Consider the following 18,163-nt stretch of genomic DNA (forward strand, 5'->3'; position numbering starts at 1 on the left):
CAGGGCTGGTAGGAACATGAAAACAAGTACCTGACTATTTGGGGCTAACCAGCATAATGAGCTGTATTTTAAAATAAGCAAAGTTTATGATAGGTAAGACATATCTAAGTAAAACCATTTATAGGGAAAAATCAAACAGTACATATTGTTATACATCTGCCCCTCCCACATGACTGCAATCCTTACAGGGCGAGCAAAGCCTTCTTCCTTCAGTTCATCTTGCCCCAGGGCCTAGAAAAATACCTAACATAAAGTGACAGCTGGAATGTCCCACAGATGAAAGCTTTTCAAAACAAAACACAGAAGTTTGTCTTGGTCCATAACTCCATGAGTGACCTTAACTTTACATCCTTGTCTATACTTTTATTAGTCAACTCCCAAAACCCAGACCATGTGGGCCCCAAGGCAAATGTCCATGAAGCTTCAAGATAGATGATCAAAACCAGGACCAACACTCCCGACGCGACCTGACTGTTAGTAAAGTGCAGTGCTTGTCTCTGTTCTGAGCTTAAAAATGAAAATGCTTTCTCTTGTGTTTTCATGTCAGCATTAGCACAGAAACCTTTGGGGCACTGAGTAGAGAATGAAGACTATAATGTAAGTAGCCAATCCGAAAGGGCTAAGGTTTTCAAGAGAATTAAAATCTCATTTAAAATAAATTTTTGAAGTCTCTCTGGGAGAGATTTATAATTTCTTATTTAGAAGTAGCTCAGTTTTGCAGTGTACCACATACTGTCCTTAGAGAACTAGATCATTTAATCCTCCCCTCTTCAAAGATAAGGAAATCACAATTCAAAGGCTAGATGAATTGCCAAGGTTATAAGACAAGTAAGTGGCAGAGGCAAGATCTGAACTACTTTGTCTCAGCAGCCTACACCCTTTATTACTGCACCTTACAGTCTATCATAAGGGAGTGTATCTTGTCTACATATCTCATCAGCAGGTACTGGTTTTACTGATACCAGACATTAAGCAGAAGGACCTATCACATAAATTCTAAGCAGTTTGGAATACAGTGAGCAACACATTTTTATTTCATCATTATTACTGCTACTATATCAGTTGAGAAAATAAAATCCTATGTTTCACACCAAGATTGATAAAGTCCCTCCTTAGTAAGCCTGGTCTTCTCAAAATTGCCCTTCCCCTTGGCAATGCCCAGAAGACAGATAAAAGGACACAAAGACAAAAGCAACAGAGCTTCTCTTTCTTCCATTCCTTCACCGTTCAGAACCAAGTGCAATTTTTAACTTTTCATTTCTTACCGCAGCTTAACAATCAAGGCATATTCAGGACACAGCATCCTCTGGGCATAGTAATCAGCTCTCGTGATTTAGTTTCCTGGCACCACGTTCTACCAGTCCCAGTGCTGGATGGTACATGAGCCGCTTTATTGTTAAGTGTGGACTTAAATAAGCAACCTTTCGGAAGGTGTGCAGACCTACATAAATACTGCTGCGCAAGCACTGTGCCAGCCAACTCTCTCGTCTATTATAAAACAGGCAAAAGAACTAACAACAACAAAAGAAGAAAACCACATTTAGGAGGCTGAGACAAGAAGACTGCGAGTCTGAGGCCACCCTGGGCAATTTAACAAGACCCTTCTTAAAAAATAAAAATTTTAAAAGGTCCGTGGATGTAGGTCAGGGGTAGAGCATTTGCCTAATATGTGGCAGACTCTGGGTTCAATCTCCAGTACCACAAAAAATTTTAATTTTTATACACTTAAAAAAAAACAGGGCCCGGGATTTAGCTCAGTGGTGCCACTGCCTGCCTCGCAAGCGCAAGGTCCTGATTTTAATTCCTGGTACCAAAAATAAAAAATGAATAGAAAACCAAACATATGTAAACCCAGCCCTCAAGAGGCCGAGGCAGCAGGGTCACTGTGAGTGCAAGGCCAGCCTGAGCTACACAGAAAAAAGCAAACAAGGACATCTCTACCAGTAGGTTGGTTCCAACTTCTTTCCAGCCTACACTTTACTGACAGCAACTGATACAGAGGCACCCTCACAGACTGAGTCCATCTGCCGCTGCTGTAACAGATACTGAGGCTGCATAAGGCAGGAAGAAAAGAGGTTATGTAGCCCGCACGCAGTTCCAGAGTGCAGTGGGGACGAGCTCAGCTCTGGTGAAGGCCCTGTGGCTCCAGCGTGTGGCACAGGACACCATAGCGAAAGCAAGTGCAGGACAGAGAGACCACAAGCCAAGACTCAGAGCCACAGAGCCCAGGAGTGCTCTAGCAGTTTAAGGAGATGACCTGAGTCTCTCTGAGACCCAGGCCCCAACACATGAACCCTGGGAACACACGCAAGCCGGACCAGAACCACAGCCCAGATTGGGTTCAACTCCACCGGAAGCAGCAACCCTCAGCACCCAGAGTGCTCTGTGATCTTTGGAGAACCATCACAAAGAGCTTATTGGACCAAGAAAGCCTTCAAAGGAGGTTCCTTTACTTCAGATGAAGAAACAGATTAAAATCACACGGCAGTGCCTGATAAAAACCCAGGATTCCTGGCTCCTAATCTCCACCACACCTTTCTGTATTACACAATGAAGTTTATTTTCTAAATCTTTAACTATATTTTCTCCACACCCAAGTATGTGTGAGAATTTTCTTGGTACTGGGGATCAAACTCAGTCCTTGTGCTTACAAGGCAGGCGGTGGCACCACCGAGCTAAATTCCCTGCCCCTGGAGCCTCTGGTACACAGAGGCACTGACAGACCCATTCACAAGGTCCACCTAGTCTCCTCCTAAAGGCCCCGCCCCTAAGTCCTATCACACTGGGGGTCAGTTTTCAACATGTGAACTTGGGAACACAGAAATATCTGGACCACAGAGCTACCCCTTTCTTCTCTGCCTGATTCTGTGGTGTAACCTCATAGAGAAGGGTCACACTTCCATCTCCTGGACTTTACCATCCCAATTTTCCACAAGAATCTCTCTTCCACACGAAGGTCATCCACAGCACACTGCTGACTCATTAGTACAGTTTATTTGCACTGGCCTGAGCTGGGATGCTGAGATACCTTCTGTCAGCTAAATTCAATACTCCACCGGGACTGTCACCCTGGTTTGAGAACCTCGTTGACACTGCTGGTCATAGGCAAAGGAGGACACTCTTCACGGGTGACTTGTTTCTTCTCTCTGCCCTTTTTATTGTAAGCAGGAGCCTCCACCCTACCTTTCTGTCATCCTCAAATTGCCAACCTCTAGCAGCCGTCAGAGAGGCTCTGCTGTGCTACCTAAAATACGGTCTGTGAGCTCAGCGGGCATGGTCAGCCTTTTCAGGGGATGGGGAGCCCTGGCCTAGAACTCTTGACTCAAAGGTGAATGCTCATTTGGATAAATTCTCCTGTTTAGTTCCTGAGGCCCAAATTCAGTACAAAACAATAAAATGAAACCATTTAACAGCCTACTGCTGAGTACTTTCAACCAGTAAGTTAACCATCATCAAGATGACCTCCACATCAATTTCTGAATTAGAGGGAAGATTAAGATCAACTTTTAACAAAACTATACACACAATACTGATCAGCCTATAATCAAGAGCTGCCTAGGTTTCTCATCGCGACTTATCAGTCTCTGGAATAAATAAGAAATAAGCTGAGAGCACCAAGCCCACTTTATGGGTGATTCTGAATTATCCAATGATTGGAAACCCCATATGCCACCTTCCTTTTTAGCATTTCTACTCCAAGCTAACTCCTTCCAAAACTTTCTCTTTCCCATGATCTGAGGTAGAAAGAGGGGAAGGAAAAACTCTAGTACTTTGCATTTGTGCAGGTCTCACCCCAAAGCAGAGATACCACATGCCTGGGAGCCCCTGTGCCCACCAGCGCCTCAGGAGCTGCTCACACACAGCCTTCCCTCCTCTGCCCACTCTGGCAGAACCTGGCGCGTCTGCCCCCCTCCCTCACTGACAGCAGGGCAGCTGATGCTCATCCTCGCAGGGCGCATTACCCAAAGCAAACAAGTCAGAAAATGGGGAATAAAAGCATACCATGCTGAACTGCTTACATTTTCTTCTTTTCTACCATCAGCCGTGCATTACTCCTACTGTACTGTAAATAAACAAAAGTGTGTAATAACTCAGTGTTTCTTTTAAAAAAGTGTGTTTACATTCTCAAGGGTCACCCATTGGATTCCCCCCTCCCCTTGCAGTTCCCAACAGCTGCCACAGGAATCAGGATGGTGCAGAGAACTCAGACCCAGGCACCTAACCCAGAAGCAAGAGAGGCTGAGGTCAGTGAGGTCGGTGAGGTCGGCAAGGTGAGCACGGGCAGCAGGACCTCGTCAGGGTCACGGCGGGAGGCACCACAGGCCCACAGACAGACATCCACAGAGGCCCAGGGGACCTGTCCTACCTTTCTCTCAGATAGATCTTCACCCACCTGACCCAGCCGGAAAGAAACCGTGAGAGAAATTCAAAGAAATCATGACAAGACCGTCAAGTTAAGAGTTCCTCGTCAGTTGGGGTGGCTGCCGAGGAGACTCTGAGAACCCCAAGAGCACACAACTTTCTTTACTGAGCAGGGGCTCGCAGCTCCCCTAAGCAGGAGACACTTCTCGGTCTAGTCAGAAACAAAAAGCAAACAACAAAAACAGGTATCCACTCCCAAAAAATCTCCAGTAGGACGGAAAAGACAGGCTCGCGTGATAAGCCCACTGAATTCAGGACAGCGAAACCCTTCTGCAGGATGCAGCAGCAGCAGACACAGTCACTATCCGTCTGTCCACACACAGCGTACGCTAGGAGTCGTGCTGTCCGCGGATCTTGGGCGATGGCGGCAAGCCCACGTCGTTCACCCATCAACACTGGACCACTCTGGAGGGAGGGACAGGGCTGTGTGTGCACAGGTTCTGTGCATGTATGAGGCCCACAGGGAATCTCAGTACCTTCTCCCTGATTTGTTACAAACCTTAAAAAGTCTATTAAAATAAACAAATATATATATATATCCTCATTGTTCTACCCTCAAAGAGCCCAGTAGCATTCCCAATTGCATTTAAAGTTCACTGCTCTTTACAGAAAAGAATTCACCCTAAAGTAGCAGCAGTAAAACAAGAGCTTTGACTTAACCTGCTGGGTTCAACACACTGTCAGTCTCCAAACTTTCAAGTTATCCAAAACACTGTGCCGCTTACAGAGTAAAATTACTAGGAACAATCACCTAGGAAAACTACAAAATCCTTTTCCTATTTAAAAATGGCATTTTAAATGCCTAAATTGTACAACTATTACAGAAAATTATTTTAATAACATGATCTCCCAAAATACACTGCTTTCGTCTTTTCTTCTACCTCTCCTGATTGGAGCCACATGTGCCTCTTACATAACCAGCAGGCGTCACTGCTGACAATCATGAGTTCTGCTTTGCCATAAGGGAGACCCGACGTCCCAGCATCCTCAGCTCCTTCCTAACTGCCAGGATGACGTGCTGCTGTCCTCACGAAGCAGCTGCCTTACTGATGGAAAACCAAGTCTGAAACTGACTGTCAACAGAAAATTACAGGGCGATCTGCTCCAAATAAAAACACCTCCTGAGCTAGGCTCGTGCTCCTATGTGGACACTTACCAGGCAAGGTCCTGGTCCAGAGTGCACTGCAGAGTCCTGGGCTGACCAAGCCCTCCCAGGCCAGGATGCCCTGGAGGAACTGTCTCAGGACTTCTCCCTCCGACCCTGGGGAATTGTCAGGCACCTGGCTTCTTCAGCTCTTAAGGCAGGGGACACGGACAGGCCAGAGTCTCAGCCCTCTTGTCCAGGGTTAGGGATACCATGAAAGCCACGACACGTGGCACTTCCCCAAGAACCCATGCTAGAGCTACTGACAAAAGGCATCCTTTGCCTCCACAGTCACCTCTGTTGGCCACCTTTATCACCAGGCTAGGGAGCACCTGCCGGAGAAGACAGCCACCAGCAAGGACCCTGTGAGTCCCGGCAACTGCAAAATGGAAACCCCCACCCAGCCCTTTCAGTGATGTGAGCAAACCAATCTCCTCCTTCTCTCTACTCAGCACAGTACCAGCCAGGTCACAATCTGCCCTGGCCACAGCAAGCGAGGCAGGGTAGAACAGCAGCCCTAGGCCCAGAATCACCCACCCAGGTTACAATGAAAGCCTGTTTGACTTCAAAAACGTAGAGGTGAAAGACCAGGATGTTTAAGTAGCATTCCTGTTAAATTGTATGATTCACTGGAAAGCTACGGTCTGACTCACTTCAGGAGTGACATCCACTAAAATACACATTAAAGAGATCTGAACTCAAATGAAGCACATGCACATGAGCGTGTGTATGTGTGTGCTATGTGGAGATCTGACATACAATTTATTTAATAAACTTCTTAAAAAAGAAATTCCTGTCACCGAAGAAGTCACAAGCTGCTCTTGACAACAGCTCTGGAACTGTTCCCACTGGCAAAGGAGCCCCCACCACACCTTTCCCGCGTCACCCGTCCACCTGGGGCCAGCCCTGCGACTGTGGGGACACTTGGGGACAGCAGACGCAGCCAAGACGCACCAGGACTAGCAGGTAAAGCTGGGTGGAGGCCTGGAAAGGCTGGCTCCTGCCTCTCGGTCACCCTTGTCACAGTGGCACACCCATCCAGGTGGTCACAGCCCAGACTTAGTAAGTCACCGCCTTGGTCCCCAGCCAGGACTCTTCCCGGAGCTCCAGACTCACACATGTCGCTGGCTGTTCATCCTCCCCACCTTCGCCTTCTGTGTAAACAGAATTCCTCATTTTCCAAAGTCTCCAGCAGGCAGGAGGCTGAGCCCCACAATCCACTCACTGCCCCCCGACGGCCGTCCAACACTTCTCCCTTCCTCCCCACCACCACCCACGCCTGTGCCCCACCCGCAGCTCCAAGGAAGCCAGCATGGTCAAAGCAGCGTCAGCTTGCGCCCGGACAACAGCAGACGACCAGCCTCCTCTCTCTCCTGGGCAATCACCCAACTGTTAACATCTACCACTGGTCTCGTTCTACAGATTCAAACTTTCTCAAGAATGTACAACTAGTATCCATCAACTAAAATAACTTTAAAGAGGGAGGGAGGATGTGTAGGCAGGCAGCAGTGCACCCCTGTAATCCAGCACTCAGGAGGCTGAGGCAGGAGGAATGCCACAAATTCAAAGCCAGCCTGGGCTGCACGGTGTAATTCAAGGCCAGCCTGGACTACATAGCATCTTGGAAGGGGGAGGAAGGAGAGAGCAGGAAGGAATAGGCGCTTTCAGGAATCTCACTGTCACCAAGAAGCAGGCTACAGCTCAAAGGACATGTAAGTGCAGTCTCTCATGACCTGGCCCCATCACCTCTTCAACTTTGCGTATCTCATTCTCCATCCCTTACCTCAAATCCAGCAAATGAGTTTCCTGTGCTCACCACGACTCTCCAGGCCACCGCAAGTCTCTATGCTTGTGAACATTCTAATCCGTCTGGCTGCTCTCTCCCCAACAGAAATTATCCTAGAACAGATCTTAGGCATCATTTTCTTTACTCCTCTCCAAACTGCCATCTCTGGCACTGAATTACTGTCACCTCTGCCGCCTCTGTGCCTTCTATGTCCACAACGCACTCGCCATCCAAATGCATGCTCCCTGTGTGCCTCTGCCACTGACTACAGGCTCCTTGGAGTTGTCTTTCTAATCCCAAGGCCGGGCAGCTTCTTCTTCTTCCACCCTGAACACCACCTCCCACACGTGCCATAAATGCATCCTTGGCCCGGTGTTCCACCTCTCAGGCTATCTATTCAGATCAGCACTCATCCTTTCCTCCGATATCAAGGAGGACTACGCTTCCCCACCTGAGGAATCAAGTCCTCACTGGTAACTTCTGAGCCCGCTGGGGGGTGGTGCATATAAAGGGAGCCCCTGGTAACAGGACACTACGGCGAGGAAAAGACACAGCCAGTCTCAGTGACTCCCACTTGGCACAAAACACCAACCTCCCTAACCCAGATAACTACCCCCAGGAGTGTCAAGAAAGCTCTTCCTTCTCCTCCAGCTTGGCCACCCTCAGAAGCAGGACCTAACTCTCAGAGCGTCCAGTAAAAAGGCTTATCTGTCCTTCCTTCACATCTGCCATCCAGAAACTCACCTCTCTAGGAAAACAGGCTAATGTAAGGAACAAAGTGGAATGTCTGGACACTGCCGATCTTCTAAACTGTTCCTAACACAGGAACAATTTTACTTCTTTATGCAAAGTTTAACACAGTGACCACGGAAGTAAATTATAACCAAAATATACTGTACATCCCTATTTTTTCTCTCAAAAAACACTAAGTAAAAGCCACATCATCTGCACTTAGTGTTTCAGCTTAAACTATCAAAGATCATTACCACACCAAGTCTGCCGCTGCCTTTAACCTGTAACCCAACAAGGTTCCTTTCTCATAAGTTAAGCAAATCTCTAAAGACAACCAATTATACATGTAAGAAAAATTTGAAGAAACGAACAAAAAAAAAGCAAACAGACTCTAGCAAGATGCAGTGACATCCTTAAGAAGTTTAGATCTCTGATCTAAAATCATTTGACAGCAGAAGCTGAGATGATACAGAGTTGCCCACGGTCTCTGGTATTTATGGGTACTCAGAGGGGCGCAGGGGGCAGAGGCATCTGGTCTTTCAGGTGATTCCACACGACTCGTTCGCTATGAACCTTACACAGGAAGGAAAAAGGTGTACAAAGCATGCAATACAGCAATGACGACTGCCCTACCACTCAGCAGCAGAACACTTGCCTCGCACGTTTGCCTCGCACTCACAAAGCCCTGGGTTCAATCACACACACGCCCCACCCCAGGGAGGGGCTGCACACAATTTCAATGTGGCTAGTGCAGCCTGGCTAGCCCAGGTCCAAGCTAGACAGAATGACACTCCAGAGCAGGAAGTCTAAGTCACTATGTGCCCACTTATGACAGCCCTGCAAATGTCCCTATCACCTAAAACTTTTATTTAAATCAAAATACACAAAAGAAACGTTAAGATATAGAAGCTCTTTTAAAGCTAGAATGATTTTCACAAAAATTTTGTTTGAAAGACAACTGAAAATACAATTCAGCTGGCAGTAAGTGCTCTGGCTGTCTTCCGCAGGCCCCAACATTTGCCTCAATACGTCACCCAGAACCCAGGGATGGCAGGTGAAGGAGAGCGGCTCTGCTGTCTTTCCTTTGCAGGCCCCTCCTCTCTCTCCCTCTCCGTGCCACACACAGTGACCACCGTGTGAAAAACGACTAGGCAAGAGGGAGGCACAGCCTGACCACGTAGTACACGGAGTACCTCACTTACAGGTCTAAGCAAAGCCGTTAACCACAAAGATTTCATTAACTGAGACCACACTTTCCAGGGACATTCACCGTGACTGCTCTAGAAAGGGAAATTTTTACTTCCTCCAGAGGAAAAACATTAAGGTTGTTCTTCCCAACAAGCAGAGCCACACAGGTCTTCTGACCTAAGATGAGACCACTTTCTAGGAGGCAAGTCCACCAGGGCGCTAAAATAACATCAAAGCCAGGTGTCATGGGGCACGGCTGTAATCCCAGCACTCAAGAGGCTGAGGCAGGAAAATTGCTGAGCTTGGACACGCTGGGTTCAACGTCAGCCTGAACTACATAGCAAGATCCTGACTCAAAAAACCTAATCATCATCAAAAAAAAAAAAAAACCTGTCTGGAAATATATGCAACACTATTTACGATATAATGCTAAATGGAAAATAGTATTTAAAAAGAACCTGGGTTATAACTGGAATTATATAAAGATAAATGTACATGTACATATGATGTATTTTCTCCAAAAGTAAGGCTTCCTCAGGAAGACTCCAAAGGGACACAGCTACCCCAATGCCCATCCAGTCGGCTCCAGGCAATCCCCCACACCCAGGCTCAGCAGTACCTACTGTCAAATGCCAGGGGCATGCAAGGGTGGACTCTACCGCAAAAAACAGAGCAAATCCAACACAAGGAGACCGTGGGGTCTGGCACGAAGAGAATCATGCTAGGAGATAGGCAGATATTTCAAGAATACAAGGAAAAGAGCTCTTAGATTTTACAAAGCAAGAGCAGAACCGAAACACTCACTGGAAGAGTTGGAAAAAGTTAAGACAGCCACCCAGAAAGCCAAGTAGAAGAGACAAAGGATGCAAAAAGCTTCACAAGGTTAAGACCGAGGACCAGCCCAGAAGGTCCCCATCCAAAAAAGTGTTTCAGAGAGAACACGGAGAATGGAGGAAGAGACCAAAGAAAAACTTTAACACAAAAGCCCTGAGTTGCCCAGTGGAGCACCTGTCACAAAAGATGAAAACAAACTCACACCAAGACACAGCACTGTAAACTTTCAGGAACAATTCAGAACCTACCGGGCACAGGGAGAACAGAAGGGCTGTGGGCACCGAAGCAAGTACTGGTGTGTGCTACCCTGCAACCCTGAGACTACAGCACCAAGGACAAGCACCTTCAAAATGCTGGAAGAAATTAACATCCACTGGCAGTTTCATGCCACGCCAAAATACCGACGGAGGGGAGGTAAAAAATAGAGAATTTTTTAAAAATTTAAAAACCTAATGTCCCTCTAGGCTGGGGATTTAGCTCAGTGGTGCCCCGCCTGCCTCACGAGCACAAAGTCCTGAGTTCAATCCCTGGTACTACCAAGAAAAACTATGTCCCCTGTAACCTGTGTACAGGAAGGGCCTGCAAGATACGTGACACCAAGATAACGGCATAAACCAGGAGAAACAAAGACACGAGATGAAGAAAATAGGACATCCAGCACAAGAGAGCAGCAAGAGGCCAGAGGGCAGTGGCAAAGGAAGAGCAGAGGGTGTGAGTGGTGGGCACACGGGAGACAGCAGCAGAGCCAAGCCTCACAGACTCCTCCCAGGCGGTGAAACCCCAGTGTGCGCTCCTCCAGAGCCTCCTCAGACCAGTCCAGTGCCTGGTGAAGAGCTTTGGGTTGAATGAGCAGTAAATACGCCACAAAAGCAAAACAAAACACCTTCAAAGGAGATCTTAAAAGCAAACGCATTTATTAATGATGGCTGGGCTGTGGATGGCGGCTGCAGAGGCTGGACCGTGCCGGCCCAGTGGGCATCTTGGTCTCCATTTCCGCTTGTCTTCTGCATCATCTTCAAACTCTGGGACAGCTCTGCTCAGCGATGCATACAGAAAGGTCAGCCACTTATGGAGTCGGTTTCAGAACTAGCGCTACAAGGTTTACTGGCCTAAATTTACCTGGCCTGTATAATCCCCCTTCAAGACAGAGAACACCAAGATAAAAGTAAGGGAATTTTCGGAATTTTCATGACATCCAATTGCCAGCTTTCACGACATCCTGCTCCAGGCACGCTGCAGCTGCACCCAAAGTCTCCAGGTACCTGGATTCCACGTCACACCAGGATGAGGCCATCTTGGATGCCATGAGGTTACCCGCAAGCGTCCAGTCATCTCTTGGGAAGTAGGTTCTGCCCTCGAGCCCCTGGGCCTTCTTCAACCAGACTGGAGCTTGAAAGGACCCCTACCCTGCCAGCATGCGGTCGAACCCTAGCCCTGGCCTCTACTCCTTTCCCAGGAACCCCAAAGTTCTTGCCAGCCACTCAAAAGACAGACCTTCCCGGCCTGGCCAAGCTGATTTAACACCTTTCCTGCCTTTCTGGATTGCCAATCCTGGGACTGGACTCCTGGGACTCCCAAAGCCAGGGCTTCTGCCCTGAAACTCTGGTAACTACTCCCCTAGGAAGGGGGTACCTGCAGGGAAACACAGCAGATTCCACCCCCATTTGTACATCCAGAACTACCAATAACGCCTGAAAGTAGAAAACAAGTAGCGACTTTTAAGTGTTTTCACAAAATACAAAGGAGTAACAACAAAAGTCAGACAGGAGAGATCAAAGAGGCTGAAAACTTCACACAACCCATAGAATTTTTCAATTAAAAAAAAAAAAAAAAAACTAGGGCTGGGGATTTATTTAGCTCAGTTGGTTCCGCCACCGGCCTCGCTTCCCAAGTTCGATGCCTGGTACCAATAAATAAATAAATTAACAAAATTCTAAGTAATTGGAAATAAAACAAAGGATATGAACCAATAATGGTCCTTTCAAATGTTAGGGCCTAAAATGCTTCTTAGAAACAAGAAGTTGGCTTAAAGTAATAGCAAGATAAACCCCAGCTACATATTTGGTAAACATTCGTGTAACATTTAGCATATTCTCACCATTTAATCTTGTACCAATAAGGTGCTCAACAGATAAGCCTCTTTTGGTGACAAAAACCCCTCAAGAAAGTAGAAGGGAAGGAAGCCAGACATAGTGATCCATGTCTGTAATTCCAGTATTAAAGAGGCTGAAGCAGGAGGATCACCGTGAATTACTTACTGCATTCAAAGCCAGCCTGTACAGTGAGACCCTGTCATAAAGAAAAAGCCAGGAGTGGTGGTGACGCACACGTTATCCTAGCACTCAGGGGGCTGAGGCAGGAGGATTGCCACAAATTTGAGGCCAGCCTGGGATACATGAGTTCAAGGCCAGGCTAAACTACAAAGGGATACCCTGTCTCCCAAAGAAAAACAAAAAAGGAAAAAATAAGAAAGCAGAAAGGAAGGCTTTTGAAATCAACAGTGTAACTCCCTGGGTCTACACTGGGGCCTTTGTAATCAGAGAAATCAGAGATAAGAAACATTATAAGCCTTGTAGTAGCAAGCAGAGGTACATATTGTTTGGTTTCCCCTAATCTAAACCAAGAAGCAATTTAGGATCGGAGAACTCCAAGTTCATCCTCTGGGAGTCATGGGTCCTAACTGCCACCGTTTTTCTTTTTCCCAAAGCATAGGGCACTAAGATGTTTAATAAATTTCCTTGCAAAAAACACTGAGTTATAAGAAATGACTGCTGCAGTCCAGTGGGAATAACAGTGGCTGCTTCCAGGCAGGGCAGTGGAATAAGAGTGCGGCCTCAACTTCCTGCACACCCTCCCGCCACAAGATTCCATCAGTGATAATCATCCCAGCTAGGCACACAAAAGCTTAGGCAGGGAGGGTCGGGTGCGGCACACTTCCTGAAGGTACCAGTTTTCAAGCAGACAAGTCTGAACGAATCATGGGGAAAACCCCCCAAATCTAGAGAAGAGGGCGTGCCCTGCACAACACCCTGAGACCAAGGCAGGCTCCGCCCTCCTAAGGCCAGTACCCAAGGCCCAAGGAAGAGCCCAGTCAACCCACACCGGAGGAGGCAGCTTGGCTCCTAGGAGAGAGCCAAAACCACCCGAGGGCACCAGACAGCCACAGGGCCAGCTGCTACCCAACACTGCTCCTGTGCCAGGCACTGTGCCCTCCATGCCCTACAAGGTCTCATCCAACCAAGTCCTTGAAGGTCACTGGGTGCCATGCGAAATGCTATCAAGAACATTCTCATTGGGATTAGAACCTGAATGCCCCAGACTCCTCCAAAACCATTTAATTTTTTAAATCTTCTGATCCCCACCCTACCGGGAGAAAAAAAAAACAAAAAAACCAACTTAAGGGCAAAACTAATTCTTACCATTACTACATTTTGCTGATAAAAGGAACATGAAGCACTGACATAAGGTTAAAAAGAAAAACCTTAACTGACTGTCTTAGGGAAGCAGGTCTCAATTTCTCTCATTACTCTTAGCAACACAGGGCAGCAGGGAAGCTCAAGGGCTGGGCAGTAAGTGAAGACTGAGAGAAGCTGCTCGCTGCACTGCAATGGCCAAGGTCTGCCTGAACCTCTAACAAGTCCACTGTGGCTGCCTCCTTACCCTCTCCTACCCCAGGGGCATGCTCTTGCCTCAAGCACCTGACACCTTCCAAGAGGGTACAGGATGCTGGGCGCACCTGCCTGCCTTCCCCACCACCGGATCTGGGAAGGCTGGAGGCAGAAAGACCATCACACTCATCTGCTCAAAGCTGTGCCCACCTCCTGCACCGAGGATAGTCCACCCTGGGATGCAGCCCAGTCCTGCAAAACAGCCTCCTGTTTCCAGCTGCAGGACAGTGATCACAGCGCAACCTTCCCTGGGGACTTACCCCACAGCTGGTCACTGACTTCTCCAGGACAGGGACGACGCAAGATCCTCTGCAGGCCCCCCTGCCTGGGGCCTGCTGTAAGACCCGAGGCCTCCTACAGAGCCACGTGTCCATTGGCGGATGAATGCATAAAGAAAACATACTATTTACATGCAGTGGAGTACTACTCTGCCACAAAGACACACTTGAGCTGTTTGTAGGAAAATGGATGCACCTAGAAAACCATAATGTTAAGGGAAATAAATCAGACACAAGAGCTTAATACTACCTGGTTTTTCTCATATGGGACACCTAAGGTATAAACAAGGAGCAAATAAAGGAAATAGGGAGATAGATCCTTCTCAAAGGTGAGAGGAACCAAGAGATGGAGGAGGCTGAGGAGGGACAGGAGATGAAAAAAGGAATCAAGATGTTTCATACACATATACCAATGCCCACAGGAATGCAAACATCACGTACTGCAAATACGCAAAAAAAAAAAAAAAAAAAAAAAAAGAGGGAAGAGGATCTAGAGGAAAGGGGAGGCAGATGAAAACAGGAATTAAGATGTGATCTCCACACACATCAGCCATCCAAGGAATGTAAACACTGCATGCCACACGACTAAGAAAAAAAGGTATAGACCTCCTACAGTTCAGCCTCGCACTCGAGGTGCTCTCGGAACCTGGATCCCACAGCTCTGCCACTCTTGGGGACCCCCGGGGATGCCTCTGGCAATAAGGTGAATGTGGGTGGGCATCTTCCAAGAAACTATGGAAACGGGACACAAGAGAAAAAGGGAGAAAATGTCAACTGGTAAGCCACAATTACAGCAGCCTCAGCTCGTGCGGCCTTGTCTGCAGCCTTCCACTCCCTGCTCATCGCAGGGTCCACATCTCCCAGATGCCAGCCAAGGGCCAGGGGAAGGCAGGAGACAGACCAGGTGATGTCAAGGACCAGCCTCTGAGAGGTTTTCAGCTGTTCCTCAAACTGTGCTTACGACTACAGCAGGAAATGTGCAGCCCTGAAGGAGGCTGAATGAACTCAGGCCTGCTACCCGTGTTCCTTATCTGATTAAGTGCATATTTTTCAAATCCAGAGCCATAAACCAGCAGGCTGTGAAGTCAATTCAATGTTAAAACCACCTCCTCTTTTTAAATTAAAAAAAAAAAATCACAACAATATGTCTTAAGTAGTAAGGGGGTCAGGACTGTCTTTTAAAACTCATTTCTGGTCTTGATGTAAATTTTCTCACAAGGGTCACAGTCCAGAAAATCTGAAAGATCCCTGATAAAATTCTGTAATGAAAATCACTAAAACAAAATCTAATTCATTTTAAATCACAATTCACGCAAACTCAAAGCTGATGAGTACTCCTGCCTCTAACTGAAGCTTGCTTTTCTTTTAACCTGAATTGAGTAAAACAACTTTCAATAAAGAAATCAGAGTATTTAGAACCATAAATTGGCTGAATTTCTTCATTTTTATTCATAATTAGACTCGGTTCATGATTTCTACTTTTGCCCTCTATGATGACGTAAAACTGGGATGTGGGGAATGAAAAAGGAAAAGGTCCCAGGAACTGTCATTAAACATTTATTAAAACGGGAACTCCTTCAGACACAGCTGGAACCAGTGCCCAGAACTTCACACTTGAGCATTCAATAAAGACTATTGACTGACAAAATACAGATCTTGGGCCAGGCGTGGTGGCGCACACCTGTGATTCCAGCACTAGGGAGGCTGAGGCAGGAGGATCACTGTGAGTTCAAGACCAGCCTGGGCTACATAGTGAGTTCCAGGTCAGTCTCAACTACATAGCGAGACCCTGTCTCAAAAAACAAAAAAAAACAACAAAAAAAATGGATCTTGTATTTCAAATTTCTTCAAATACAATCTGGAATGAAATCAATAGGGTCAGTCTACTACATAGCGAGACCCTGTCTCAAAAAACAAAAAAAAACAACAAAAAAAATGGATCTTGTATTTCAAATTTCTTCAAATACAATCTGGAATGAAATCAATGGTAATATTTGCAATGGTAACAACAAAAAACAATGTAGCACAGTGAGGAGTATGGTCTTCAAGGCAGGAAAGACCTGGTTTCTAATCACAAGAAATATACTACCTTACCTTGGTGTGTTCAACTAGTTTCCATTGGTCCCCTCAGCTAAAAGAATGGCGTAATAGTATCTACACCTCAACAGTACCAGTAAGAATCAAGAAGCACAAAAAAGATGTACAAGATATGAAAAATGGTCTTTATGCTAAAATTTTCTTTTCCTTCATTCACATTATTTTGTAATTATTTGTGTCTAGACCACTTGAATTCACCTTTCCAAATTCTTAAACCAGCTCCTGGTCAAGAGGCTGCACTGAGGCCACGAGGCCATCACAGGAAGAAGGATGTGGTTCTCCAGTTTGATCCTGCCCGCAAAACACTCATGGCCAGGTGTACCTTTAACTCAATTCTCAGCAACAGGCTCCCAGGAAAGCCTCCCAGGGCAGCAGCAGCTGCTAATTCCAAGTTGAAAATAAATGTGTTTGTTTTTCTTTTCTGGGGGAAGGGAGGGGAAAGGAATGTTCCTCCCCAAATGGCACAACAAAAACTTAGTGTGTAGATGGAGTAACTACAGGAATGACTGGCAGAAGCCCCTGGCCTACCTCTAAAGCTAACAGCTGAAAAACTGATCTTTTCCGAGAAAAATGTATCATTTTTATACTGTTTCAGAAAGCAAAATAAAAACAGCTCTCTTGTAATAACCACCTAGGAAATACAATCTTTTTTGAAAGACAAAGTTATTAAAGAAAACTTATCTTCTTTTCCGAAGACTTAAGAATTTCGGCCCACTCAAGGTGGGGTGGGGGCGACACCACCACCTGGTGAATATCTGCTCCTTCTAACCTTTTCAAACCGATTAGCTTTCTGCAAAGACCCAGCACCTGCCGGCACCACACCTACTGGATTACAACCTAATGAACAGGTTACAAAAGTCATCTAAAGGAAACACTGTATTGATAAAGCTTACTTTTTAATTGGTACAAAAGGTCCTTCTTGCTCTACTGGTAAATGTCTTTTCCACCCAGTTTACCCTAACCTTCACACCTCGAAATTCAAAGAAGCAAGAGCTACCAAGAACCCACTTCCGATTTTTACCTAGAGGTCAGTAGAAACTTACATGTAAAGCTTTTCAGATGCGATTCAAGTTTAAAAGCTATATATATTTTTTTCAAGCATCTTCCCATTCACCCTCTTGTTCCTAACTATTATGCCTTGGAAACAAACAAAAACGTGAACTAAAATTCTAGCTGCCATCAAAGTAGAAACTTTGAGTTCCTGTTTTTCTGGAGTTCAAACCTGACCAAGGAAATACAATTTTCTTTTTATGGTTTAAAAAGAGAGGAGAGGAAAATGTTCTCAAAGAGGGAGCAGATCCTGGTTTCAAAAAGCCATATTCGGGGCACTGTATTTCTCGGACCCGAGGACAGAGCCAAAGACCCTGTTGCTATCTATAAAATAACAAATAATCTACTTGGACGTTCTAGGTTATTTTCTTAAAACTCTTCTGTTCACTGGCTTAGCTACCCTGCTTGGGAGACCAACACTTTTAACGGTATATCCTAACTGCATCGTGCAATTTTAACCCCAAGCATCTGGCCAACATATATTTACAAACATTAACAAGGTAGCCAGGGAGGGTGGTTTTCTTTTTCAAAGGACCAAAACCAGTCCCCAATGGAGAAAAACTTTTAACGCATTCCTGTAAATCTGAGAGTCAACTCCTGTCATCCTCCCAGTAAGTCACTGGTAGGCCAAGATGCCAAGTATCGACAGAGATCTAGGGGAAAGACCAGGGCCCGGGCTCGGGACCCGCGAGCACGCGTGGATCACCTGTAGTCCCCCTTCCGCGGTAAAAGGGCTCGCACAGGGTCGCACTTTCCCCCTGGCCCAACACAGCAAAGGCTCAGATCCAAAGTACTCAAGTGGACTCGTGCTCACCCCTCCTGCACCGCCCTGCTGGGCCCGGCACTCTCCGAGCGCTCCCGCCCTACGCCCCAGTGGGGCCCTTGGCTCGGAAGACCTGGAGGCCGGGACACCCGGGCTCAGGGACCCCGCTGGGCCTCCAAGGGCGTCTCTCACATCCCGTCC

General features: G+C 46.7%; 1 protein-coding gene across 2 annotated transcripts in view; it reads right to left on the minus strand.

Moving 5' to 3' along the window:
- The window catches only part of Stk24 (serine/threonine kinase 24), a 151,386-nt gene that overhangs the window by 70,771 nt on the left and 62,452 nt on the right, over nt 1-18,163 (minus strand). Inside the window, exon 1 of one of the 2 annotated variants that reach the window (XM_010604572.2) lies at nt 4,003-4,022. The exons of the other annotated variant lie outside the window; for it this stretch is intronic. Coding sequence (XP_010602874.1) covers nt 4,003-4,005 — 3 coding nt within the window. The 5' untranslated portion in view covers nt 4,006-4,022. Of the gene's footprint in view, nt 1-4,002; nt 4,023-18,163 lie in introns of those variants that run through there. 2 annotated transcript variants of the gene reach the window in all.

Source organism: Fukomys damarensis, unplaced genomic scaffold, assembly GCF_012274545.1.
Source record: "Fukomys damarensis isolate Sample0158 unplaced genomic scaffold, DMR_v1.0_HiC HiC_scaffold_6, whole genome shotgun sequence".
Classification (NCBI taxonomy): Eukaryota; Metazoa; Chordata; class Mammalia; order Rodentia; family Bathyergidae; genus Fukomys; species Fukomys damarensis.